The sequence below is a fragment of the Tamandua tetradactyla genome, chromosome 2 (assembly GCF_023851605.1).
Source record: "Tamandua tetradactyla isolate mTamTet1 chromosome 2, mTamTet1.pri, whole genome shotgun sequence".
NCBI lineage: Eukaryota > Metazoa > Chordata > Mammalia > Pilosa > Myrmecophagidae > Tamandua > Tamandua tetradactyla.
This window is the reverse complement of record NC_135328.1, coordinates 60,818,416-60,844,373: the sequence shown is the minus strand read 5'-3', so window position 1 is coordinate 60,844,373 and position 25,958 is coordinate 60,818,416. Positions and strand designations below refer to the sequence as shown.

Below are 25,958 nucleotides of genomic sequence, written 5' to 3'. Positions count from 1 at the left end.
AGTTTTGGGCATTGTTTAGATAGCTAGTATAATTTTTATGTGCTAAGAGGTAGAAATCTTGTTCCCCAAAAACTGGATGACCAATTTTACCAATACCATTTTTTAAAACTAGAATGTCTCGAACTCATTCTATTAAATGTCATATTGTAAAACACATCATTGTTAAGCATCACTAGACTGCAGATCTACATATTCAACTTGTACTGATTTCTGCATAAACCTATCATCCTTGACTTCTCCCTTACTTAGTCCCCCTTCTAGCCCATCATAAAACCCTGTCAATTATACGTCTGAAATGTATTACAAATACATCTTCATCTCTCCATTTCCACCATCACAGTCTTAGTCCTATCATTACTTCTAACCAAATTCTTCTCCCTATTCCTTGTAACCTATACTCCAGATGGCTACAAGAATGAATTTTCTCTGGAGATCAAATGACTCATTCTCTTCAATAAGCCAGTGTCATAAAAGTTTGAGAGTAATGGAACATAGGTGCAATTTATGGTCCTGGACTGGATATGGTTTTGCTCAAAATAGTTGTAAATGACATACATAGGTTATTTGGAAAAACTTGACTACGCTATGGGTATTTGAGAAAATGAAATTTACTGAAATGGAAAGATAGAAATTACTGTGTTCCAATAGCCATGTTTCTTTTTTTTTTCAATTAAAAATTTTTTTTTAAATACCAAAATACACCAAACAAACATAAACATTCTTAACTTTTCATCATTCTGTTCTACATACATAATCAGTAATTCACAATATCATCACATAGTTTCATATTCATCATCATGATAATTTCTTGGAGCATTTGCATCTGTTCAGAAAAAAGAAATAAAAAGAAAACAGAAAAAATTCATACATACCATTCCCCTTACCCTTCCCTTTCATTGATCACTAGCATTTCAATCTAAATTTATTTTAACATTTGTTCTTCCTATTATTTATTTTTATTCCATATGTTTTACTCATCTGTTCGTTTGCTAGCTGCCGGAATGCAATATATCAGAAACGGAATGGCTTTTAAAAGGGGGAATTTAATGAGCTGCTAGTTTACAGTTGTAAGGCTGAGAAAATGTCCCAATTAAACAAGTCTATAGAAATGTCCAATCTAAGGCATCTAGGGAAAGATACCTTGGTTCAAGAAGGCCAATGAAAAGTTCAGGGTTTCTCTCTTAAATGGAAGGGCACATGGCAAACATGGCGTCATCTGTTAGCTTCTTCTCCTGGCTTCCTATTTCATGAAGCTCCCCGGGAGGCATTTTCCTTCTTCATCTCCAAAGGTCGCTGGCTGGTGGACTCTCTGCTTCGTGGTACTGTAGCATTTTCTGCTCTCTCTGAATCTCTCTCTTTCTCCAAAATGTTTCCTCTTTCATAGGACTCCAATAAACCAATCAAGACCCACCCAAATGGGTGGAGACATGTCATCACCTAATCCAGTTTAACAACCACTCATCATCCAGGGAGATGATCTGATTACAGTTTCAAACATACAGTATTGAATAGGGATTATTCTACCTTTATGAAATGAGATTTTGATTAAAACATGGATTTTCTAGGGGGCATATTTCCTTTTAAACCAGCACACCTTTCAATAAGGTAGATAAAAGGAGCATCAGACAGAAGATTTTCACAATCACACAGTCACATTGTGAAAGCTATATCATTATACAATCATCTTCAAGAAACATGGCTACTGGAACACAGCTCTACATTTTCAGGCAGTTCCCTCCAGCCTCTCCATTACATCTTTTTCTTTTCTTTTCTTTTTTATATAATTTTTTATTAATTCTTCATTACATCTTAACTAACAAGGTGATATCTACTTAATGCGAAAGAATAACCTCCAGGATAATCTCTCCACTCTGTTTGGAATCTCTCAGCCATTGACACTTTATTTTGTCTCATTTCACTCTTCCTTTTGGTCGAGAAGGTTTTCATAATCCCTTGATTCTGGGTCTGAGCTCATTCTAGAGTTTTTCTCAACCCCTTGATGCTGAGTCTCAGCTCGTTCTAGGATTTCTGTCCCACGTTGCCAGGAAGGTCCACACCCCTGGGAGTCATGTCTCACGTAGACAGGGGGAGGGTGGTGAGTTTGCTTGTTATGTTGGCTGAAGAGAGAGAAGCCACACTGAGCAACAAAAGAGGTTCTCTTGGGGGTGACTCTTAGGCCTAATTTTAAGTAGGCTTGACCTATCCTTTGTGCGGTTAAGTTTCATATGAACAAACCCCAAGACTGGGGACTCAGCCTATAGCTTTAGTTGTCCATACTGCTTGTGAGAATATCAAGAATTCAACTTGGGGAAGTTGAATTTTCCCCTTTCTCACCATTCCCCAAAGGGGACTTTCCAAATACTTTTTTATTCACCGTTCAAATCATTCTGGGATTTATCGGGGCATCACTCTGGATAAGCCAACAAAATCTCATGTCCTACTCAAGGTTCTATGTACTTATGGTATTCAATTAAGCTGTCTACGTAAGTTATATTAAGAAATGTACTAGCCAAAATATAAATTTTGTACCAAATAAATATTTTTTGCTTTAGTCTCACACATAAGTTAAAATTTTAAAACATTAGTTACTATCTATTTTTAGCACCCTGCAGTAATGACATTCCTTTGTTCTTCCTCATGCAAAAACATTTTTTAAATTTGTAGTAGCCATGATTCTTGAAGATGATTGTATAATGATATAACTTTTGCAATGTGACTGTGTGAGTGTGAAAGCCTTGTATCTGAGGCTTTTATCTATCTTATCAACAGACGAGTAAAACATATGGATTAAAAATAAATAAGTAATGGGGCAACAAATGTTAAAATAAACTTAGTAGATTGAAAAAAAAAAGTTCTCAAATAGTATGACCTCATTTTGGCTTAAAAATATGTGTGTATATAACAGATCTAGGAAGATATGCACAAAAGTCATTAAGAATGGTTATCTCTGGTTATTGAGAATTACTAATTTTTAAGATTTTACTGATATCTTCCTAAATTTCTACAATGCACATTACCATTTCTATAAAAATAATAGGTTATTTTAAAAATGAATTTTCTACATTATGCCAAGTGACATAAGCAAGAAATTGAAGGACACTGTACAAGTCCACTTATGTGCTGGTAAAGGATGTATGTCCCCTAGAAAAGCTATGTTTTAATCAAAATCCCATATTGCAAAGCCAGTATAATCTCTATTCAATACTGTATGTTTGGATTTGTAATTAGAACATCTCCCTGGAGTTATAACCCAATCAAGAGTGGTTGTTAAACTGGATTAGGTGACTACATGTCTCCACCCATTTGGGTGTGTCTTAATAAGTTTCTGGAGTCCTATAAGAGAGGAAACATTTTGGAGAATGAGCAATTCAGAGACAGCAGAGAACAACATAGCTACAAGAAGCAGAAAGGCCACAAGCCAGCAACCTTTGGAGATGAAGAAGGAAAAGCCTCCCAGGGAGCTTCATGAAGCAGGAAGCCAGGAGAGAAAGCTAGCAGATGACGCCTTGCTAGCCATGTGCCCTACCAGCCAAGAAAGAAACTGTGACTGTGTTCGCCAAGTGCCTTCTCACTTGAGAGAGAAACCCTGAACTTCGTCGGCCTTCTTGAATCAAGGTATATTTCCCTGGATGCCTTTGACTGAACATTTCTATAGACTTGCTTTAACTGGGACATTTTCTGTCTTAGAACTGTAAACTAGCAACCTATTAAATTCCCTTTTTTTACTTCCGGGTCAAGATGGCGGCTTAACAACGTGCGCATTTTAGATCGTCCTCCAGGACAACTAGTAAATAACCAGAAACAGTACAGAACAGCTCCTGGGGCCAGGTCAGTGACCAGACACACAGTGTACCCCAGTCTGGACCAGCTGGACCCCGCTGCGAGCACCCGCCAGAACCATGAGTTCCCAAAGCTGCAGTGGCCAGCGCCCCTCCCCCACAGGCCGCTTCCCAGAGGGGAAAGGGAAGGACTTTACCAGCAGCAGGGACTGGGCACAATCAAATGCCAATTGTGGAGCTAATTAACAAATACTGACTACTAAAAATAGGCCCCCAGCTTAGGTGAACCTGATCAAAGTGGAGGTTGCTCATTTTTGCCCCGGTGCCAAGGGGGCAGGACTGACAGAAAAAGGGGGAAAAAAAAAGAAGGAAACAGAGGTTTTTGTGGCTGTGTATCTACAAAGGCTTGACTGCCTCTGGATACAGCAGCAGGACTTTTCAGGCTGCAACTGCCCCAGGCATAGGCAGAAGTGAGCTCTTTTGGGGGCTTATCTGGAGCCTGTGCCTTCCCCAGGGGAGGGGTGAAGCCCCACCCAGGTGGAATCCCTCCATCAAGGAATTCAGACACCAGGGCTTGGTAATTTGAAGCCATTAAAACCAGCCCTCAACCTCTCCTCTGTCTCCACCACGCCCCCAGCAGGGAGAGTCTGCCAAAGTTAAAGGTACCGTATCATCTTATGCTGGTGGGACCTGCAGTCAGACAAGTGCCACATACTGGGCAGAATAAGAAAAACAGAGTCCAGAGACTTCACAGGAAACTCTTTCAACCTGCTGGGTCTCACCCTCAGGGAAAACCGACACAGGTGACTCTTTCCTCCTGATAGGAGGCCAGTTTAGTCTGGGAAAATCTGGCTGGGGTCTATAATATCTAAGTAGACCCTCCTAAGTGTGTGTGTGGGGGAAAAGGCACCATACAAGCAGGGCAATAAACAAGAAAACAAGAACTGAAAAATTCTCCTCTGTTAAACAAAACTTAAGCTAAAAGTCCAGATAAAGCTGAACGGAATGTCAAAGAACAGATAGACAACAAATTCATCCAGCAAGAAAACCCTAGATAAAAGAAGTGAAAGCAATCTCCAGAATAAACTAATTAAGGTAATTAAATGCCTAGATGCCAGCAAAAAATAACAAATCACACTAGGAAAATTGAAGATATGGCCCAGTCAAAGGAACAAACCAACAATTCAAATGACACACAGGAGCTGAAACAATTAATTCAGAATGCACGAACAGACATGGAAAACCTCATCAAAAATCAAATCAGTGAACTGAGGGAGGATATAAAGAAGGCAAGGAAAGAACAAAAAGAAGAAATCGAAAGTCTGAAAAAACAAATCCCAAAACTTATGGGAATGAAAGACACAGTAGAAGAGATGAAAAAAACAATGGAAACCTACAATGGTAGATTTCGAGAGACAGAACATAGGATTTCTGAACTGGAGGATGGAACATCTGAAATCTGAAAAGAAACAGAAACCATAGGAAAAAAAATGGAAAAATATGAGCAGGGACTCAGGGAATTGAAAGACAATATGAAGCACACGAATATACTTGTTGTGGGTGTCCCAGAAGGAGAAGAGAAGGGAAAAGGAGGAGAAAAACTAATGGAGGAAATTATCACTGAAAATTTCCCAATTCTTATGAAAGACTTGAAATTACAGATCCAAGAAGTGCAGTGTACCCCAAACAGAATAGATCCATCCAAATAGACATACTCCAAGACATTTAATAATCAGAATGTCAGAGGTCAAAGAGAAAGAGAGGATCTTGAAAGCAGCAAGAGAAAAGCAATCCATCACATACAAGGGAAGCCCAATAAGACTATGCACAGATCTCTCAGCAGAAACCATGGAGGTGAGAAGACAGTGGGATAATATATTTAAATTATTAAAAGAGAAAAGCTGCCAACCAAGAATTCTATATCCAGCAAAACTGTCCTTCAAAAATGAGGGAGAAATTAAAACATTTTCAGACAAAAAATCACTGAGGGCATTTGTGACCAAGAGACCAGCTCTGCAAGAAATACTAAACGGAACACTAGAGACAGATATGAAGACAGAAGAGAGAGGTGTGGAGAAGAGTGTAGAAAGGAAGACTATGAGTAAAGGTAAAAAGAAGGAAAATTGGATATGACATATAAAATCCAGAAGGCAAAATAGTAGAAGAAAGTACTACCCATGCGGTAATAACACTGAATGTTAATGGATTAAACTCTCCAATCAAAAGACATAGTCTGGCAGAATGGATTAAAAAACAGGACCCATCTATATGCTGTCTCTACTCAAAGGACACGAGGCCAAGGACACAAATGGACATTTACACACCAATGTTTATAGCAGCATTATTAACAATTACCAAGAGATGGAAACAGCCAAAATGTCCATCAACAGACAGTTGGCTAAACAAACTGTGACATTTACATAAGATGGAATATTATGCAGCTGTAAGACAGAATAAAGTTATGAAATATGTAACATGAATGGACCTTAAGGACATTATGCTGAGTGTGATTAGCCAGAAACAAAAGGACAAATACTGTATGGTCTCACTGATATGAACTAACATTAGTGAATAAACTTGGAATATTTCCTTGGTAACAGAGACCATCAGGAGATAGAAATAGGGTAAGATATTGGGTAATTGGAGCTGAAGGGACACAGAATATATGCAACAGGACTGAATATAAAAACTCAGAAATGGACATCACAATATCACCTAACTGTAATATAATTATGTTAAAACACTGAATGAAGCTGCATATGAGAATGATAGAGGGAGGAGGACTGGGGCATAAAAGAAATCACAAAGACAGACGATAAAGATTGAGATGGTGTAATCTAGGAATGCCTAGAGTGTATAATGATAGTGACTAAATGTACAAATTTAAAAAATGTTTTTGCATGAGGAAGAACAAAAGAATGTCATTATTGCAGTGTGCTGAAAATAGATGGTACTTAATATTTTAAAATTTCAATTAATGTGTGAGACTAAAGCAAAAAATGTTTATTTGGTACAAATCTATACTTTGACTAGTGCATCTCCTAATATAACTTATGTAGATAGTTGATTGAACACCTTAAGTACATTGAACTTTGTATAGGTAATGAGATTTTGTTGGTTTGTCCAGGTGATGCCCTGATGAATCCCAGAGTGATTTGATCAGTGAGTGGAAAAATATTTGCAAAGTCACCGAATGGTGAGAACGGGGCAAAATTCAACTTCCCCAAGTTGAATTCTTGATATTCTCACAAGCAGTGTGGACAACCAAAGCTGTAGGCTGAGCCCCCAGTCTTGGGGTTTGTTTATATGAAACTTAACCCCACAGGGGATAGGTCAAGCCTGCTTAAAATTAAGCCTAAGAGTCACCCCCAAGAGAACGTCTTTTGTTGCTCAGATGTGGCCTCTCTCTCCAGCCAACACAGCAAGCAGACTCACCACCCTCCCCCTGTCTACGTGGGACATGACTACCAGGGATGTGGATCTTCCTGGCAGCGTGGGACAGAAATCCCAGAATGAGCTGAGATTCAGCATCAAGGGATTGAGAAAAACTCTAGAATGAGCTGAGACCCAGCATCAAGGGATTGAGAAAACCTTCTCGACCAAAAGGGGGGAGAGTGAAATGAGACAAAGTGTCAATGGCTGAGAGATTCCAAACAGAGTCGAGAGGTTATCCTGGAGGTTATTCTTATGCATTAAGTAGATATCACCTTGTTATTCAAGATGTAATTTTGAGGCTGGAGGGAACTGCCTGAAAATGTAGAGCTGCGTTCCAGTAGCCATGTTTCTTGATGATTGTATAATGATATAGCTTTCACAATGTGACTCTGTGATTGTGAAAACCTTGTGTCTGATGCTCCTTTTATCTACCTTGTCAACAGATGAGAGGAACATATGGAATAAAAATAAATAGGGGGAACAAATGTTAAAATAGATTTAGTTTGAAATGCTAGTGATCAATGAAAGGGATTAGTAAGGGGTATGGCCTGTAAAATTTTTTGTTTGTTATATTTTTCTGTTGTCTTTTTATTTTTCTGAATTGATGCTAATGTTCTGGAAAATGATCATGATGATGAATATGCAACTATGTGATGATATTGTGAATTGCTGAGTGTATGTGTTGGGAATGTTTGTGTTTCTTGTAATTTTTTTTAATTAAAAAAAATAAATTCCTTTTAAAAGCCATTCAATTTCTGGTATATTGCATTCTGGCAGCTAGCAAACTAGAACAACATATATTTGTCATTTCCCTGCCTAAATTCCTCAGAGGTTCCAAAATATGTCTAGGAAAAAGCTCACTACTGACATGTTTCTTCACATGGTTCCCAACTGCCCAACTTCACTCCAGTATCCCCTTTGCTAGTTAGCTTGATGTACTGTATTTTACCTTTTGTTCAAACTGCTCTCCCCGACTTCTCCATGTCATTTCCCGCCTTCAAAGCCCAGCTCTAGTTACTTCTAAGAGCCTTTTTGGATTCTCTGCATAGTATGGTTTCTTTGCAGCTCCCTAACACTTCATGCCTTGTTGTCAGCATCTAATGTTTCCCAATAGTACAGCTATCATGTTCTCTAAAGAAAACCAAGTTCTGTGAGGTCAAGTCCAAATTCCCAATCCAGTGTTTTTTCCACTCTACTCTATTTCCTCTAGCCTGTATATATGGTAGGGGGAAAACAAGCACATGCTGTTCCCTGACTCCTGCCTTTAAGAACAGTTCTGTTCCAAAGCTTTATTTAACCCAAACTTGTATTATCCCCAAAGTCACCACCTGCTGGCCACAGATGGAACTGGAAGTACTGTCCCTCCCCATCAAAATATATGGTCTCAAAAACAACGCAATTCAGAATCTTCACTTAATGAGTCCATGCCTTTCTGGAAAATTCAAATTCTATATTCTTAAGTCTAACCACTCATTAGGTGGTAGGGCTGTACAAAGTTTACTTGTTAGTTTGGTTGAATTACTGATTAGCAGATCTATGTTCCTAATGGGCATCATCTACCTACTATATTCTCAGGGTAACTTCTAGATATATCTTAAGATGCCAAGTTTATAGTTTCATCTTTGCTCCTGCCAATGACAACTATTGTTGTTCCATACGATCAACTTGATGCCATCATCTTGTGTTAGAACCCCATTCTCTAATCACAATGGTTATACTATGGGAAAAAGTGATCAGCTACATCAAGATCGTATTCCAATTCTTTCTAGGAACACTGTCAGGGGTTGGATGAACTGCCAGCCTATACTGCTTGCCTTATGGTTTAAGTATGCAGGTTTCTGCAGGAATCAGTGGACAACAGGGTTGTTCATGCTGTTCTTTCTAGTTTACAAAGCATTTTCAATTGTTACATTGGATCAAGACATCTGAGGCCCCCCAAAAGCTAAGTACTGTGTCCACAGCTATTCTACTCAAAGTACAGGTGCCAGAACTAGAACCAGGTTTCCTAAAATTAGCTTCTCGCTAAGTCTAGGCCTTTTTTTTTCCTGAAGGAGAATCTATAGAGCTCCAACCCTCCTCTTCTACATCTATAGATAGGTTTCATGTGACAAGTGAAGGCAAACCAATCTTTTCAACAAAGAAGTGTCAATCACTATCTCTACTATTTTGAGAGGAAAATGGCACTTGCCTTTTGTACCTCCCCATAGCCTAAAGAGGTACCATGTGTTTCCCCAAATGACCTGTCTGCCAACCCACAGGGATGAGATTTAGAGTGGCAGTGTTCTGAGTGGGAAGAAGACTAAAGGCTAAGTCATCAGGAATAACCAAATGGTGGGAGAATGACAGCAAAGGAGGACCAAAGAGAAAATATGGTGGGTAAAGTGTCATGGAAAATAAGGAACAATCAATTCAAATCCCAAGAAAGCAAAAATATTTAATTCATAGCAGATGAAAACCAGAGATATTCCAGTTAAATCAAATAATGTAACTATCCTGTGACCTTGTAGATTTTCTTTTCCAGAGCCTGGTCTTTCTTGCCTAGTGCTGGTGTAGGTCCTAGGATGACCAACAGAATTTGGCTTAGTGGATTTTCTCTGTAACACTCTTCTGTGGGAGAGGAATCATGATCCTCTCCCCAGAAGAACAAAGTGATTACTTTAGTACCTGCAGAATGAAGAGGACTCACCCTATTTGGACAAACTATGCAATCATCTGAGTAAACTGAGCATGGGAAGAAGTTTAGTTCGGAAAAAACACATCCAAAACTAGAATTTCACATTAGAAAAAAAAGCTTATTTTTTTAATAGTATTACATAAAATAAGGCTGGACATAATTGTCAGTAATCCTCAACAAGAGCATGAATGCTTGGGATTTCCAGGTGCATTAAAAGGAGGTGTAAATAGAAAACATTCACCTCCAGACCTTCTATTTTTTTTGCAACGTAAAAGATTTTTGGAGGACAACCCAATCCAGTCTTTGGCAAGGAGAAAGGGAGTCCTCTGTAGGCCTAGCCTTATTGTTCACATCAAGTACAGGTGAAGAGATGCCACATTCTTTGTATTTGCAGCTTCACCAGGCTGCTCTCCCTCTACCTCAGTGCTATCCCAGTGATACTGCAGACATAGGTTAAGGCAGCAGGAAGTATTATACCAGAGGTTAATCAGGAGAGGAAGAGGGTGCAATCCTACTTCAAGAATTTCACATTTGGAAGAATGCCTTGGCAATGAGGGTAGCCCAAGCCCCTTCCCCAGAAAAGAAGGAGGCACAGGGTTAAGGACTCAGGCTCCATTTTGATCCAACATTTATTGTCCTTTTACAACATGTCATTTTTGGTTTAGAAACTTCTTGTGATTAGTTTTCAACATTAACTCAAAAGCTTGTAAATTAAAATCAACCTACCCTCTATATAAACACCCAGCAACTGTGTCCCCTCACCCTCCTGTCCAGGTTGGGTAGGGAGAGAGCTTGGGCAGCAGAGTGAAGTACAGATGGTTTAATGTGAGGAGTGGCGGTGGTGCCTGGGTTCACACCCTGCACAGGTCTCCAGCACTGCAACAGAAACGGTGTAGGCCTGAGGCCCAATTTTCTGTTGGTAATTCACTCTCTTGCCTCCCAAATGAAAATCACCTTTTTTTTTTTTTTTTTTTTTTTTTTGCAACAGAACCCCCCTGTCCAGAGTCTGACTGTGGCTGAACTGTTCAGACTGAGGAATGCAGCAGCCCATGGGCGCACCCCTGTCCCTCCTGGGTGAGCGCCCCCCCCATCCCCAGGGAACAAGGTCCAGCCAGGCCAGCTCACTGCATGCTAGCCATCACCACTTAGCCATACAGGTCATCATCATTGTCTTCTGTGTACACACTGCCACCTGTGCCACCTCCGCTGCCCTGACTGGGTCCAGCTCCACCCTGGTTCCCTGAAGGGAATCTGTATGCACAAGAAAGAGCAGAGCCAGAAAAGGTTAGGACAGGGCCTGTGTAAGACTTTCACACTACCCTCAGGTCTCCGTATGACTCCCACCACCTTCTTTGTACAGCCCCTAAGGCAACATCAGCACTGCCCACTATCCTCACTCCAGTTACCTGAAGCTGCCAAAGCCCCGACTCTGCTGAAGGGTCTGGGCAAACATTTCATACTTCCGGATGTCATTGTCACTGACAGAACGGCGGGCAAAGCGCATGGCCTCCTCAAAGTGATCTCGACGGATCTCAGGTACTGGATCATCCTCTTCTACCTCCTGTAAGGTTAAATAAATAAAGAACACAAGGGTAAGTTAAAGCCCTGCCTGGAATCCCGATTTGTCTTCCTCACCCCATTACTGTAGTAGCTTATTGATTTCGCTGCCTCTCTCCAATCCAAACTGATGGTAGTTACTAGGGCAATCTTTCTAAAATTGAGTCACTACTCTGCTTAAAACTTGCGAATCCATTTTAGAGGGCAAAACTGTGGGACAGGTCAGATTAATGGTTGCCAAGGGCTGACGGTGCAGAGAAGGTGACTGTAGAGTAGCACAAGAGAACTTTTTGGAATGATAGAAATTTCTTTGTCTCAATTGGGGTAGTCATTACACAGCTATGTACATCTTTCAAGAAGCATGGAAATGGTATACCTAAAAAAGGATGAATTTTACTGCATTAAAATTATACTCCGATAAACCTAAGTGTTATCAAAAAAGAAAAAAGAAAAAAAAAAGTCAGTGGCTTTCAGTGCTTACATCTTGACCACACCTTACCTACTGGACTCAATTCCAGTAACTTATGCCCTTTTAAATCCAGCCTAACTCTTGAGTTGGATATTTGAACTGCTCCAAATTCTACTCTCCCATTACAGGCCAACTCAAAACCCATCCCTTCCATTACAAACCCATTCCAATTACTGTGACTTATGAGATTGCTCCCTAGGATTAGGACACCAAAAGTTTTTAACTTTTGGTTAACTTTGGCGGGGCAAGGTGAGGGGGATGTTACAGACCTCTTTCAAAAGGTAAAGGAAGCCATTCATTCATTTATTCATTATTAAGTCCCTATCATGTGCCAGGATACAGTGGGAAATAAGCAAAATGATAAGAACCAAATCTGGACCTTTATGGAGCTTTAACACACATATACAATAAATTTGGGGAGGTCTATGGACCCCTTTCCACCACCAGAGATAGGTCCATGGATCCTAGGATAGAACTCCTGCTATTTATCTGCACATTCATAAATTGATTTCTCCCTCATGGAGCACATTCAGACTAAGCCTATGGCCTGTTTAACTCTTCTCAGTTTATAATTCTAGACTGAAGAGGTTAGTCTCAGTATTCTTTCCTTTTTGATGATCTGCTAAACATCTTCTAGGTGATACGATCTTTCCAAAATCTCCCTGTTTCCCACACTTGGCACACCTGTGAAAGTATACAAGCTCACCATGGCTGATGGGTTCGTCTGCCTTTCCCGTTCCCGCCTAATCTCACTCTCGATGGATTCACGGATAGCCAGTTTGCAAGCACGCTGGCAAATCTCCGTCAGATCAGCTCCAGAAAAGCCATTAGTCATCTTAGCCAGGAATTCCAAATCCACATCCTAAAAGAAGTAACAGAGCTACTTTAGCACCTAGCCTTTCCTCCCCCGAATATACTGATCTTTGGTCCACCCAAGCACTACCTAACTCCAGTTTTCCCCCATTTTCTGCCACCCCTTTTTATTCCTCATTCTAGATTAGACTCATGGAAGTCCCTATGGCCTGTGACCTTGTACCTACCTTGGCAACTGGGGACTTGCGCAGGTTGGCTTTGAGGATGGCAACACGGGACTTCTCATCAGGAAGTGGGATATAGATGAGCTGATCGAGGCGGCCTGGCCGCAGGATGGCAGGATCAATGATGTCAGGCCGGTTGGTAGCGCCAATGATGAACACATTCTTTTTTGTGGACATGCCATCCATTTCTGTCAGGATTTGGTTGATGACTCGGTCAGCAGCTCCACCACCATCTCCAATGTTACCACCACGAGCCTTGGCAATTGAATCCAGCTCATCAAAGAACAGTACACAGGGGGCGGCTTGGCGGGCCTGTGGAAGGGACAGATGGACTCAAACACTAGCATAACTGGGTCTTTCCGACTTCAGAAGGGAAGGAAAATGAAGTGAACTTCACTGGATGTAATTATCAGTGAAGAGAACGCTTTAACTCTCCCATAACAGCCTCCACATCCCTACCTTACCCCCAAGCAAGTGAATAGATCATCCAGCCCCTTGTAGCTCACCTTGTCAAAGATTTCCCTGACATTGGCCTCAGACTCCCCAAACCACATAGTGAGCAGCTCTGGACCCTTGATGGAGATGAAGTTGGCCTGGCACTCATTAGCAATGGCTTTAGCCAGCAAGGTTTTCCCACAGCCAGGAGGTCCATAGAACAGTACTCCCTTGGAGGGTGTCATGCCAAACTTGAGGAACTTGTCTGGATGTTCCACAGGATACTGGGTGGGGAAAGGAAAAGAGGGTTTGGGGTTACCCCACAGTTTGACAAAAATCAAACCAGAGGCATCCTCTCCATCACTGCATGGTACAAGATCCAGATTCTGTAGCAGCAGGCTCCTCAGTGCCTCAAATCTGAGAACAGCAGCTTCCTGAGTTATTCTCTCACAACTCTTACAGTGAGTGTGCTAAAACCCAGAGGCCACCCAGCTTAATAATAATGTAAGGCTAACCCTGAACCAAGCTGCCCTACCTGGACCAGCTCCTGGAGCTCACGTTTGACATCCTCCAGGCCCCCAATGTCTTCCCAGGTCACCTGTGGCACCTCCACCACTGTCTCCCGCAGTGCTGAGGGGTTGCTCTGGCTCAGGGCCCACTAAAAAGGGAGGAAAAATTGGAAAGGAGACTTGGCTAGGGAAGGGGCCAAAGTGTATTGTGTGTAAACCTGAGATAGAGGTATGTCCTTACCCGGAAGTCATCCATGGTGACTGCCAGGGAGTTCATGACCTCAGCATCGATAGTTTCATCTTCTAGGTCAATAAGGTCCATCTTCTTACGGATGGCCTGCAGAGCAGCCTCTGAGCACAGGGCTGCCAGGTCAGCACCCACATGTCCGTGAGTTTCATTGGCTACCTGTAGGGAAAAGATAAACTTATTATATTGTCCTTAAGACCCAGCTATCTTAGGTGGCTCAGAGTCATTAGAATCCTAGCCCCTTACACTGAATCCTATATCCCCCTCTCTGGTTCCTTCTGTTTCTCTGAACACATACCAGCAGACCCTTCACTGATAGAGTTTTAAATGCTCAAGCCTGAATATGGAGTCTGGAAATAAAGTTGCTGCAACAATTCTGATTTACTATACTACAGTGTCAACTGAAAACCATGCCAACTCCAGTTTCATGGATTCAATCTAAGACCACTTTTCTTCCCCTGCCCAGGAATCAAAATCAAACTCCACATATCTTAAGCTTATGTTCCTAGCACTGCTCTACCTGTTCTAGGTCCACATCATCAGCCAGCTTCATGTTTTTGGTATGGATTTGAAGAATTTCCAAGCGTCCTGTAGCATCAGGGATTCCAATATCCACCTCCCTGTCAAAGCGACCTGTGGGAAAGTGTGTGAAAATAAGACAGCTTCATTTTTGGTCCAGAGGGAAGAAGGGACAGGCCTAAGGTGACCAATCATTCTAGTTTGCCTAGGACTGCTCTGATTTTAGCACTGAAAATCCCATGTCCTGGGAAACCCCAGTCTGAGGCAAATCAGGACGGTTGGTCACCTGAGACAAGCCATGGGATGAGGGAAAAGGACCCCTGGCCCTATCACTGCAAAGAGCTCCAAATCAAGAAATTCTCAGGATTAGGTGACTTAAATGAAGGACAGAGGTGAGATCCAGAAGATTAAGTCCAGAATAGTTATTATCTCTCTATAAACAAGGACAGGGTAGAAAAAATTTGAGAACCTTACCAAATCTCCGTAGAGCTGGGTCAATGCTGTTTGGTCTGTTGGTTGCTGCCATGACAATTACATGTGCTCTCTGCTTTAGGCCATCCATAAGGGTCAACAACTGTGATACAATACGCCGCTCCACCTCCCCATGGGTCTGTCAGGACAGGAGGTCTGGTCAGAAGCAAAGTCAGGACCTTTCAAATCTCTACCCACCCCATGGGGAAATTCCTACTTTCTCTCTTTTGGGAGCAATGGCATCCAGCTCATCAATGAAGATGATAGCAGGAGCATTCTTCTCAGCTTCCTCAAAGGCTTTACGAAGGTTGCTCTCAGATTCACCAGCCAACTTGCTCATGATCTCAGGACCTGAAAAGGTACAGAACAGAGATAATGGCAAAACTACTGCCTTCCCCAGTCCCAGAAGAAATCAGATCTTTTGTCTGCCCAGCCCAAAGGCAGGTCTTGGGTGAGAAGGTAATAAAGATCACCTCTGCCTACCTTCTCACACCCTCTACGAGGCTCTGTATCTCAAGTTAGCTACCGGGACAGACCAAAGAGAAGCTAAGGGATTCAGTACACTTTTTTCACTGTACAGATGAAAGCAGAAAGATGACAGCAGATGTTCTGGGACCTCTGGCCAGAACAGGAAATGTAATATACAGTTGGACCACTACCAGCTAAGTACCATTCCCAAAGAGCCAGTTAGCTCAGCCAATCTTCCCACATCCTCTGAAATAAATGAGCATGGGCCTTTCGATTTTTCATTCTAACTTGTTTACCCTAAATGTCTTAACCCTATCTACAATCTTTCTCAACGAGGGTAGGGGAACACCAGTGAAAAAATAACTTCTCCTTGTTGCTTATCAGTCAGTAATGTATTAAAATGTGTATGTGAGCACAGGTACAAATGTTTATGTCCATGAGCTCTCCATTTCCAGCTTATGAGCCCAGTCAGACATAAGATGAACCAAGTCTCTTACCATTGATCAAGAAGAAGAAGGCTCCAGTCTCATTTGCCACAGCTCGAGCAATAAGAGTCTTCCCTGTCCCAGGGGGCCCATAGAGCAGGATTCCCCGAGGAGGCTGAGGACCAGTACAGAGAGTCTGATTAGGTTGATTGCCACCTTCCGCCAATCCTGTTTACTCTAAAATGGCTTGACTGGGGCTCTAGAGAGTGTGAGAATCAGGACTCAACTCTGATTGGTAAAAAGAGCCTCAAAGGTAAATGCAAGGAAGACAGTTTACTTTTGCCTACCCTCATTCATGTTACCAGCATGGAAATATTGCTAGAAAGCTGGCAATATTTATGATTGTAACTTGTACAGGAGACTAAGGACAGAGAAACCACCATAAGAAATTCTAGGCTGAGGGATCTGAAGATCCTGGGACCTGGGAAATGCAAAAGACCATTAAGCCAAGTGCCTGAGTTTAGTTATAATAAAGGCCCAGGGCAAACTAAGTCATTTTAGAAAGCCAGTCTATTCTCTGCATTGCCAGAGACTCACTCCAACAATCACAATTTTTCAGAACTTAACACCTCTTGAGATTATCAGGTTGGAATGCTTTTCCTCATAGCAAATCACAAGTTCTCCTCTTTGAAGTCATATTTTCTGTGGCCTCATCCATAGGCAGGAAATGGAAACGGCTCAAACAGAAGATGAAATTATTCCTATGGTATACACTGAGGAAAACAGTAATAATTTCATTTTGCATGTCCCATGATATGGAAAAGACTGGGAAGCTACATATTGGACCATTAATTCTCAAACTTTTTGGTCTCAGGACCCTTTGCCTGTGGCAGTCTCTTCAATTTCTACTTCTATTCTATCATTTTAGACAGGCTGAAATACAACAGTGAAATTTGTTTTTATAGGGCCCATGAGACTAGAAGTTTTTACATTTTTAAAGGGTTATCACATACACACGAAATTCATGCTAGAGAAATTATGTGGCCTACCCTATTCTAGACTATTAGTAGATATAATGAATTTAAAGCCCTTTGTCAACTCAAAGAATATATTATTGCCAAAACAATAATGAAAGACATATATGAAAACAAGGTCCAGGACTAGACATTGAGTAGTGAGTCACTACCTTGGACTTGATTATATAAGACTTCAGGATACTCACCTTCACACCAATTGCCTTAAAGAGGGCAGGATGCCTCAAGGGTAGCTCTACCATCTCCTTTATCTGAGCTAACTGCTTCCTGCAGCCACCAATATCATCATAGCCTACTTCATTCAAAGACTCTTCCTCATCCTGAACATGGAGGAGACAAAGAAAAAGAGGCTTACCCACCTCTGAAAAGAAGCTTAGTTTTAAGGAGAATCCAGTCTTGATAGCTATACGATTATGATTGCCCCGCTTAGTAATCATAAAATTGGGTACTGAGATCAAGGAGAGAACTCACCTCTCGTTTGATAGGCTCCCCTTCACAGTGGATCACTGTGTCTGGAGCAACGATGCAATAAGGACTGGGATCTGTTTCTACCACTTTGAACTCCACAGCACGCATTCCACCCCGGACAAGAAAAATGTCTCCTACGAGAGCAAGCAGTACAAGAGCACAGTTAGAGGTGTCAATTATAAGACCAAGTGAGAATTCCTTATAAAAACTTGGGTATCAGGCAGGCCACAGTGGCTCAGAAGGCAGAGTTCTCAACTGCCATGCCGAAGACCCGGGTTTGCTTCCCGGTGCCTACCCATGTAAAAAATAAATAAATAAAATAAAATAAATTTGGATATCACTAGACATTACCCTATCTCTATTCTATCCCCATGGTTTCATCTGGCACCAAGAGAAGCTAAACTTTGTTCTTCTACCACTCAGATGACAGTGAACAATACCTGAATACTCGAGAAGACCCTAAAGTTTTAACTTCTATGGTACATATAATCCAGGATTTTACTAGAACCAATGGTTGAGCTGTGTGTAGTACTGCAACACAGCAAAAATGGAACATTTCCTCCTTTAGAAAAACATGAAAAGACAGTTTACTCTCTTGGAGCAGAAAGCGAGCAAGCAAAAGAGAGAATATATACGATAATGTATACAGAGTGCATGTGCATGTGTGTGTATATAAGAATGAGACAAAGGTGTTCCAAGGTTTGCTCCCAAGTCGACAACCATCCTTAAGCTCCTTCTCTAAAATTATCTCACCTTTTCGGATGGGTCGATAAGCTTCCAAGAAGTACGGCTTAAGGTATACCTCGAAGAGATTGCCAGTGATGCCCTCCACTGTGTCATCGATGGGTAGCACATGGATACGTTTGCCGTATTTCACATCAGGGCATGGCTGGATGCTGAGGATAACAAGTAGTCTCCATGTTACCAACCATACTTCAGTCCCAAGCACTGAGTGTCTGAAAGAGCCTGGCACAGATTGCTGATGGTGAGTAACAGAGAAAAGGCAAGGATGGCTTTAGGTGTAGAGAGGCTGGAGAGAAGAGTGGGAGTCAGGGCAGAGGAACAGTCAAGCAGAACTAAGACAGATCACACTCAAGGCGAGGTAGTAAGGGGAGCCACCAGAAGAGGCTGCTGGGGCAGCCCACTCCCAATCAGTGAGCCAAAGACAACAGCCACACATTTGGTATCCCCACAAAGACATGGTGTGTGTGTGTATCTTCAGTGAGAGTAATTCAAGGATAATCCCTTCTGGCTAATCTTGGTGCCAGTATTATAAGGGGAGGTCTTGGCCTGAAAAATGTCAGGGTCAGAGAAATACAAGGGGAAAAAAAATAAACTTAGGCAGGTGATCAAAGAACCCTGAAAAAATCACTAAGCACCCTGGGAAGAGATTATATTAAACCTAGAAATCATGAAAAAGAATAAAAAACCTGGCCAAGTGATAAGTCACTGGGCAGCAGTGGCTAGAGATGACTCCAAGAATGGACAAGCCTCTTGCCTAAAGTTAGTGAGGAACAACCAAAATCACTTCAGTTGGAGTTATCCTGGATCTGGCTCTAAGTAAGCCTCTCTCCTGGATAAAGTTGGTCCTTAAAAGACATGCTGGAATCCACCTTCCTTGTTCACACCCCCATTTCATCCCAGCCCTGACACAAGTCACTGATTCAGACACAAGCAGTGAGAACTTCTGAAGGTCATCTGACAGACAAAGACCCTCAAATAGCATCCAAAACTAAGATGTGCTAAGTTACATCTCTGGTAGAAAATAAATGAAGGCACCAAGAAAGTCACAGAAATGCTCATTCGTCCCAAGGGTCATGCAGAGGTGGACCTGGAAGTCTCAGGGAGGAAGAACTGAAATCTAAAGACGGCCCTGAAACAAAAGTCATCCCATGACCAAGAGGCTTCCTATATCTACAGTTGCCAAAGCTTTTCAGGGCTCTTGCCTGCAAAGCAGCCCTTCTGTCTCTGGCCTCCCATCTCTGAGGGGCCAAGAACTCCAAACACACCTGATGACATCCCCTAGGCGTACGCGAAGGTTATTCCGAACAACTCTGTTCATTCGAATCTTCTCATCAGAACATGTGTCATCAGAAAGCACAATGCACACGGCTTCCCGCCTCTTCTTTCCTTTCAGCAACACCGTGTCACCTCGGAACAACTGCAGTTCATCCATCTTGGGCTAAGGAAAGAAGGTTAAGGCCTTTGGGTCACTGGGCAGAAGGGGTTAGGCAGCAGCCCTGGAGGTTGGGAATCCCAGTAAACCCCACTCTATCTGTGGTCACTGCAAGAAAAACGAGAAAACAAACCTGGGAAAAGCCCTCAGGTAAGCACAATAAGGAAAGACTAGACTATGTACCCAACCTACCTGAGACAAGGACACCACACTGTTGTCCTCATTGATAGCTTCATCGACAATTAACCGATTGGGACGGTTCTTCTGTTTCAGAATGGCTGTTGATAAGTCATCGCCTTTTGAACTAAAAAGAGGAAATAAAGTTAGTCCCAATACATACTCCAGCCCCTGAGGTCCTACCAGTCTCTAAAAATCAAATTTAGAAAATAAATAGCAGATAAATGAACTGTCCCAATACCAGAGCTCAGATGAAGGAAATTCAGTCAAAGTTATGAGGAATAATAACTAGCACATAATATGATCCCCATCCCTGCAGCTCTTGGTATACTGAACATTGGTGACCTGGCTGTAAGACCCCAGGTTTAGGAAACGATGGCCTAAGAAGAGAACATAATAGAAGTGGAGGACAGGTGGCAATTAGAAAAATGAGAGAAGAGCAGTTAAGGGGGGGGGGGCCCTACTGAGCCTCCAATCTTGGAGTTTGTTCATATGAAACTTAATCCCGCAAAGGATAAGCTAAACCTACTTAAAATTAGGCTTAAGAGTCACCCCTAAGAGAACCTCTTCTGTTGCTCAAATGTGGCCTCTCTCTCTTGGCCAACACAGAAAGCAAACTCACTGCCCTCCCCACTCTATGTGGGAAATTAATTCCCAGGGGTGTGGATGTTCCTGGCAACATAGGACAGAAATTCTAGAATGAGCTAGAACTCAGCATCAAGGGATTGAGAAAATCTTCTCGACCAAAAGGGGGAAGAGCGAAATGAGACAGAATAAAGTGTCAGTGGCTGAGAGATTCCAAACAGAGTTGAGAGGTTATCCTGGAGGTTATTCCTATGCATTAAATACATATCACCTGTTTAGTTAAGGTGTCATAGAGAGACTGCCTGAAAATGTGGAGCTGTGCTCCTGCGGCCATGTTTCTTGAAGATAACTGTATAATACAGCTGTCTCAGTGTTACCGTGTGGTTGAGAGAGCCTTGTGTCTGATGCTTCTTTTGTCTATCTTATTGACCGACAAGTAAGACATCTGGATTAAAAATAAATAAATAATAGGAGGAACAAATGTTAAAATAAATTTAGTAGATTGAAATGCTGGTGATCGGTGAAGAGTAAGGGTAAGGGGTGTGGTATGCATGAATTTTTTTGTTTTCTTTTTATTGCTTTTTCTGAATTGATACAGATGTTCTAAGAAATGATCATGATGATGAATATACAACTATGTGATGACAGTGTAAGTTATTGATTATATAACAAGAATGGAATGATCATATGATAAGAATGTCTGTGTTTGTATGTGGTAATGTATCATAAATAAAAAAAATTAAAAAAAAAAGAGCAGGGGCCCTGTAGTTAGACCTACTGGATCTAAATACCAACCCTGCCACTTATTAACTGTGATCTTGGGCTAGTTATTTAACCCCTCTGGACTTTGATAACCTACAATGATAGAAACTGAATATGGATAATCTATAATCTGGATAAGAATATGGTAGTACCAATTTGATAGGGTTATTGTTCTAAATTAATAGTGAATGTATAGTGCTCAAAACATTACCTGACATGTGGTATTAAAGTTTGCCATTATTACTCACATTAGGGAAATTGGCAAAATAACCTCAGAAGTTAATTGTAGTTTCAGCAGGTTGTTGACAGATTTAGTCAAACATGCAGAGAGCTGCAGATCAAAACAAAAGCTCTTTCTCTGCTAACCTTCCTGCAAATAGAAGTGAGCAAGGCAATTTTCCCTAGGGCTTACGGAAGCCCAAATCCCATCAAGCCTGAAGCACCTTCATCAGTACTACCTTCCTTATTGGCTAAACCCGAATGCCAAGGTACCACAGGTATATTAAGCACAAAGATCGACACAGTTGGGGTAGGAGGCATGGGGAAGTCACTAAAAGATTCTGAACTTTCAGAAAAGAGGCTCAAGTTCAAAACAATAATCTCTGCAAAGCCACACAACTTCACTGAGTTGGTTCAAAAGTGCCAAACCAAAAAATGCTGAGACATGAGGCAAATTCCTCGCACCCAAATCAAGCTTCCTTGATTCAGTTTCTATCATTTTCTAAAAGGTAGGATCATTCACTCTACAGTAACAATTTCTTACCTAGTTCATCTCTAAACCTTCACTTACTAGATTAAGTGGGCTCTCACTTTTAAGAGCTGCCTCCTTAGTAAGGCCCAGGAAAACAAGAATATTAACCAAAACAGAGAGGCCAGACAATGGAGAAAGAAAAAAACAAAAAGGAAACTTTTCTTTTAATGACTTCTTCCTTCAACAAATTAATGAGTGTCTATTACCTGCTAGGTACCGTTCTAGGAGCTGGGCATACAACAATCAATAAAACAACACAAAATAATATTCCCACTGGAAATATTTTCACAAGGTGCAAAAGTAGGAGAAATGTTAAAAGATGTCTGTGCTCTCAAATACCAGCTAGGGTGTTATAGGGTTTACATTTTTTAGTCCTGATAACCCAACAAACATACAAACTCCATTCATCTAACAAAGCTGTAAACTTTCTGCTGACCCTTACACACAGGCTGCATCTTTAACCAATGCCATTAAACTAGTTTTCAAGTATGTAGTTTCCTCAGCTCACATTTCTCTGTCCCAACCCAAAAAGTGTGCCAGACAAAAACATGTGTTCTTATAGGTAGATCCTTTCAGTGGTGATCAGTAACACTGCAATGTAAACCCATCAGTTCCTTCTGTTGCCCCCACCCCATGCCTGAAACCACTCCTGTAAAGGATGCCCATCTTCTTGCTCAATCTATAGGACAAGGACTGGAAAATAATAAAAATGCCAGACGCCTCTTTGATATCAGTTTGTATTTCACTTTTAACTCTAAAGCTGCGTCTGAGGCAAACCTCCAATCTGCCTATCATTCCTGACTCTGGCTCTGGAAATGAGTGGTATGCCCTTCCCTTCAGCTATAAACCTTCCATTTCCTATCTACTGAGATCTAAGGAGGTAATCTTTAAATCAGAGAATTCAGCCTGACCATAAGCCAACAACAGTTCTCCAGTCTCTTTAGGGACATCCACCCTTGTTTTCTACATGAGCCAAGCCCTTTCCAGAACTCCAGTGGGCCACCGGGGACTTGAAAGTTCAGGTAAATCATCAAGACGATCCAGAGGTTAGAAACTGCCTCTGATGTCAAGGTTTGACTGGATAACCTAAGAAAAATATTTCATATATAACTAAGTGGCCCTCTTAAATAGGCCACTGAGGAATATCTCAATTCAGAAATTTGAGAAAAAGGCACACCTCAAAAAATTAATCTCTTCAAGATAGGAAGTTGACTGGCATAGGTAAGTTTCTGTAAGTTAGAAGCGTTGGGTTTTCAGTATCTAAAGTTCATTCGAAACTGAATGGGCTGAAGTAGCCAGGTTTTATCTGATGCTTTCACGAGGGGTGGGGGTGGGGGTAAGCCCTTGAAAGACCTAGGATTTCTCAATTTAGCAGCCTGGGGAAAAGGACGGTGCCTGTGGGTGTTAAGAGTTAGGGCAACTCTAACCGTCACAGGAAAGCTGTAATCTACGAAGGCCCACACAATACGAACTGAGATTCGAACTTCAGCAAGAACCCAATATTGTAGAGAAAAGTTTTTTCCCCGCCCCCGGGTCATAATACTTAAGAAGTCTATCTAAGGTTTCGTACTAATAATAATAAGCCTAAAGTAGCAAGAAGACCACAAGCGAAAGGCAAAGCCAGCCCTTCGCTACTCAGGTCGCAGGGAATGCCAAACCACCGGTCAGGCCAACTGAGCTCCACACGGAACCGTGCGCTTCCCTGGGTTCGCCCGGTCTTCCCTTGCCCCGGCCTCCGCTCAGTTTCAATCTCAGGGCTCTTGAGGCCTTCACGTGGTTCATAGTCCACGCCCACCGGGCCCAGCCGGTGCCTCGGGCCCGCGGGGCCTGTTCTCTCCGGGAACCGCGGACCTTAGGCGGGTGGGAGGCCCAATCGCAGATGCGCGTTCGAAAGCCCTGGGGCTCTGCGCCGGCCGTAAGGGCCTGCCGACCGCACCAGGCCCAGACTACCCTTCCGAGGGGATCAATCCTGCCGGCTGGGGCCTGCATGACACAGCACGATCTGGTCCAGGCCCCGACCCGGGCCCAATGCGAGCCCCACCTAGGGGGCGCGCTGGCGCACAGCCGGGCGCCGTCGGGCCCGCGGTTTCTCATTCGTCCTCTTCCTACCTCTCCTCTCGCTCCCTCATTCCCAGTCTCCACCTCTGGTACATGCCCACCACAAGGCCCGGCCGGGCCTACCCAGCGCGGCGGGATTCCGGTGCGCGCGCCCGCAGCGAGCCGGCGGGCGCGCGCACACACTCACTCAGCTCCGGAGGCCATGGCGCGCGCCTCTCTCCGCCCGCGGCTGTGGCGGCTCGCGGATAACGGCTATTAGGGGTGACGGACGACCGACTGGGCCGGAACTCGGTTCTCCCAGGCGGGGTGAGCAGCGGCAACAAACCCGCAGGCAACCTCCCTCTCGCTTCCTCCCAGCAGCGCCGGGGCGGCGGGCGAGCTGGAGGCGCTAAGCTCCTGATCCGCGAGGGGGCAGCGGCAGAGACTACTCAAACGGCGGCTGCAGGCGGTCGGCTAAGACTGAGTGAGGAAGAGCCGAATCATCGGAAGCAGTGCTGCTCTCATCTCAGCCAATCAGCGCCTGCCTTGGAGACCTCCCCCCTCCCCCCGCCTCTCCGCGCCTCACCTCACCTCCCCCCAGCAACCCGCAGGCCAGAGCCAATCAGGAAATTTATTCGCGGCCGGTCTCCCGCCTCAGAGATGTAACACGCCTAGTAACGCCACGTCAATTGGTCGCAACACTACGCTTCCTCGACGAATTGAGATTCTCGACCAATCAACGAGAGGAATTGAACCAGATTGACTAGCTAAAGGAGAGCCTTTAATCCCTTGGAGGCGGGCTCTCCGACTTGGCTCCAGTTCATTTGCTCCTGAGCGTATCCTCCTGGAAGAATTTGGCACAATGGATTGAACCCTTGTATTAGTCTAGTCCTGGTGTAGTGGTAATCCACACGCCTATCTCCCGAAACCTGAGGAGCCTCCAAAATGTCATCAGCATCTAAAGCCTTTGTCAAGTTCTGAAACATTCTTCCCGCCCCTTCAAAACGTTGCCTCCTGCCCCCTCCCCTGAGAAAAACTGTTCCGGGGTTTTCTCAAAAAGTTAACAGAATTACCGTATTACTTCGCAATTCCACTCTAAGGTATATATCCTAGAGAACTAAAATCAGGGACTCAAACAGACACCTACTTACCAATCTTCAGAACATTATTTACAATAATCAAAAAGTGGAAAGGTCAAAGCAACCCAAGTACCCATCAAGAGATGAATGAATACACAAATTGTGGCATAATCATACAAGGAAATATTTACCTGTAAATGAAGTTCTGATAGATGCGTCAACATGAATGAATCTTGAAAACATCATGCTAATAAGCCAATCACAAAAGGACAATATTATATGATTGCAATTATATGAGGTATCTAGAATAAGCAAATTCATGAAGATAGAAAGTTAATCAGAGATTACCAGAGGCTAGAGGGAGGAAACTGGGAATTATTGCTTAATGAGTGCAGAGTTTCTGTTATGGGTGATGAAAAAGTTTTGGTAATGGAGGGTAGTGATGGTAGCACAACAATGCAAAAATAACTAATGCTACTGAATTATTACACTTTAAAATGGTTAAAAATGGGGAAAAAAAAGAACCATGCTGGCCCCAGCTACCCTGTTCTGGACCCTGTGACTAGCACAATGGCTCTTAGTCCACTTTAATTTACTATCATTGCACCCAATTCCACAAACTGTACAGTTCCTCAAAGTTTGGGGGTGCATGTTCCCCTCATCGTAAGATATTAATGAGCGAATACTTAAATTCTGAAAGGGGTCAAATGACAACTAAAGAGCACATAACAGATTCAAGAGTCCAAAGCAACAAGAAAATTGCATGCTGAGACTTGAAGTCTTTAGGCTCAAAATGTCTGTTCATTCTGACCCTAGTCAATATGCAGCTCTCAGTGGCACGTTGTTTCAATTCACCATTCACTC

The 25,958-nt window shown here is 42.6% G+C and overlaps 1 protein-coding gene across 2 annotated transcripts; it reads right to left on the bottom strand.

Moving 5' to 3' along the window:
• Positions 1 to 9,628: 9,628 nt before the first annotated feature.
• VCP (valosin containing protein) lies at positions 9,629 to 24,525 on the bottom strand. 2 transcript variants are annotated; one of them, XM_077147827.1, is made up of 17 exons: positions 24,224 to 24,525; positions 19,896 to 20,007; positions 19,537 to 19,709; positions 18,281 to 18,423; positions 17,531 to 17,661; positions 17,248 to 17,379; positions 16,098 to 16,200; positions 15,350 to 15,483; positions 15,136 to 15,271; positions 14,663 to 14,775; positions 14,137 to 14,301; positions 13,922 to 14,044; positions 13,458 to 13,670; positions 12,955 to 13,263; positions 12,621 to 12,776; positions 11,295 to 11,449; positions 9,629 to 11,139 (listed from the first exon to the last, which is right to left on the bottom strand). In XM_077147827.1, exons 1-17 carry the CDS (start codon positions 24,238 to 24,240, stop codon positions 11,034 to 11,036), a joined length of 2,421 nt encoding a protein of 806 aa, XP_077003942.1. In that variant the 5' UTR covers positions 24,241 to 24,525; the 3' UTR covers positions 9,629 to 11,033. The 2 variants fall into 2 exon arrangements, with proteins under 2 accessions (XP_077003942.1, XP_077003941.1); XM_077147826.1 differs by lacking the exon at positions 24,224 to 24,525 and adding an exon at positions 24,088 to 24,197.
• Positions 24,526 to 25,958: the final 1,433 nt, after the last annotated feature.

Bases quoted from the DNA above. Each gene is read 5' to 3' on its own strand.
- VCP (XM_077147826.1), bottom strand. From the start codon at position 24,131: ATGTACCAGAGGTGGAGACTGGGAATGAGGGAGCGAGAGGAGAG. The intron at 17,662-18,280 runs GTGAGATAATTT...TTGCTCTCGTAG, and splicing joins TTATCGACCCATCCGAAAAG to GAGACATTTTTCTTGTCCGG. The intron at 17,380-17,530 runs GTGAGTTCTCTC...CTCCATGTTCAG, and splicing joins GGGAGCCTATCAAACGAGAG to GATGAGGAAGAGTCTTTGAA.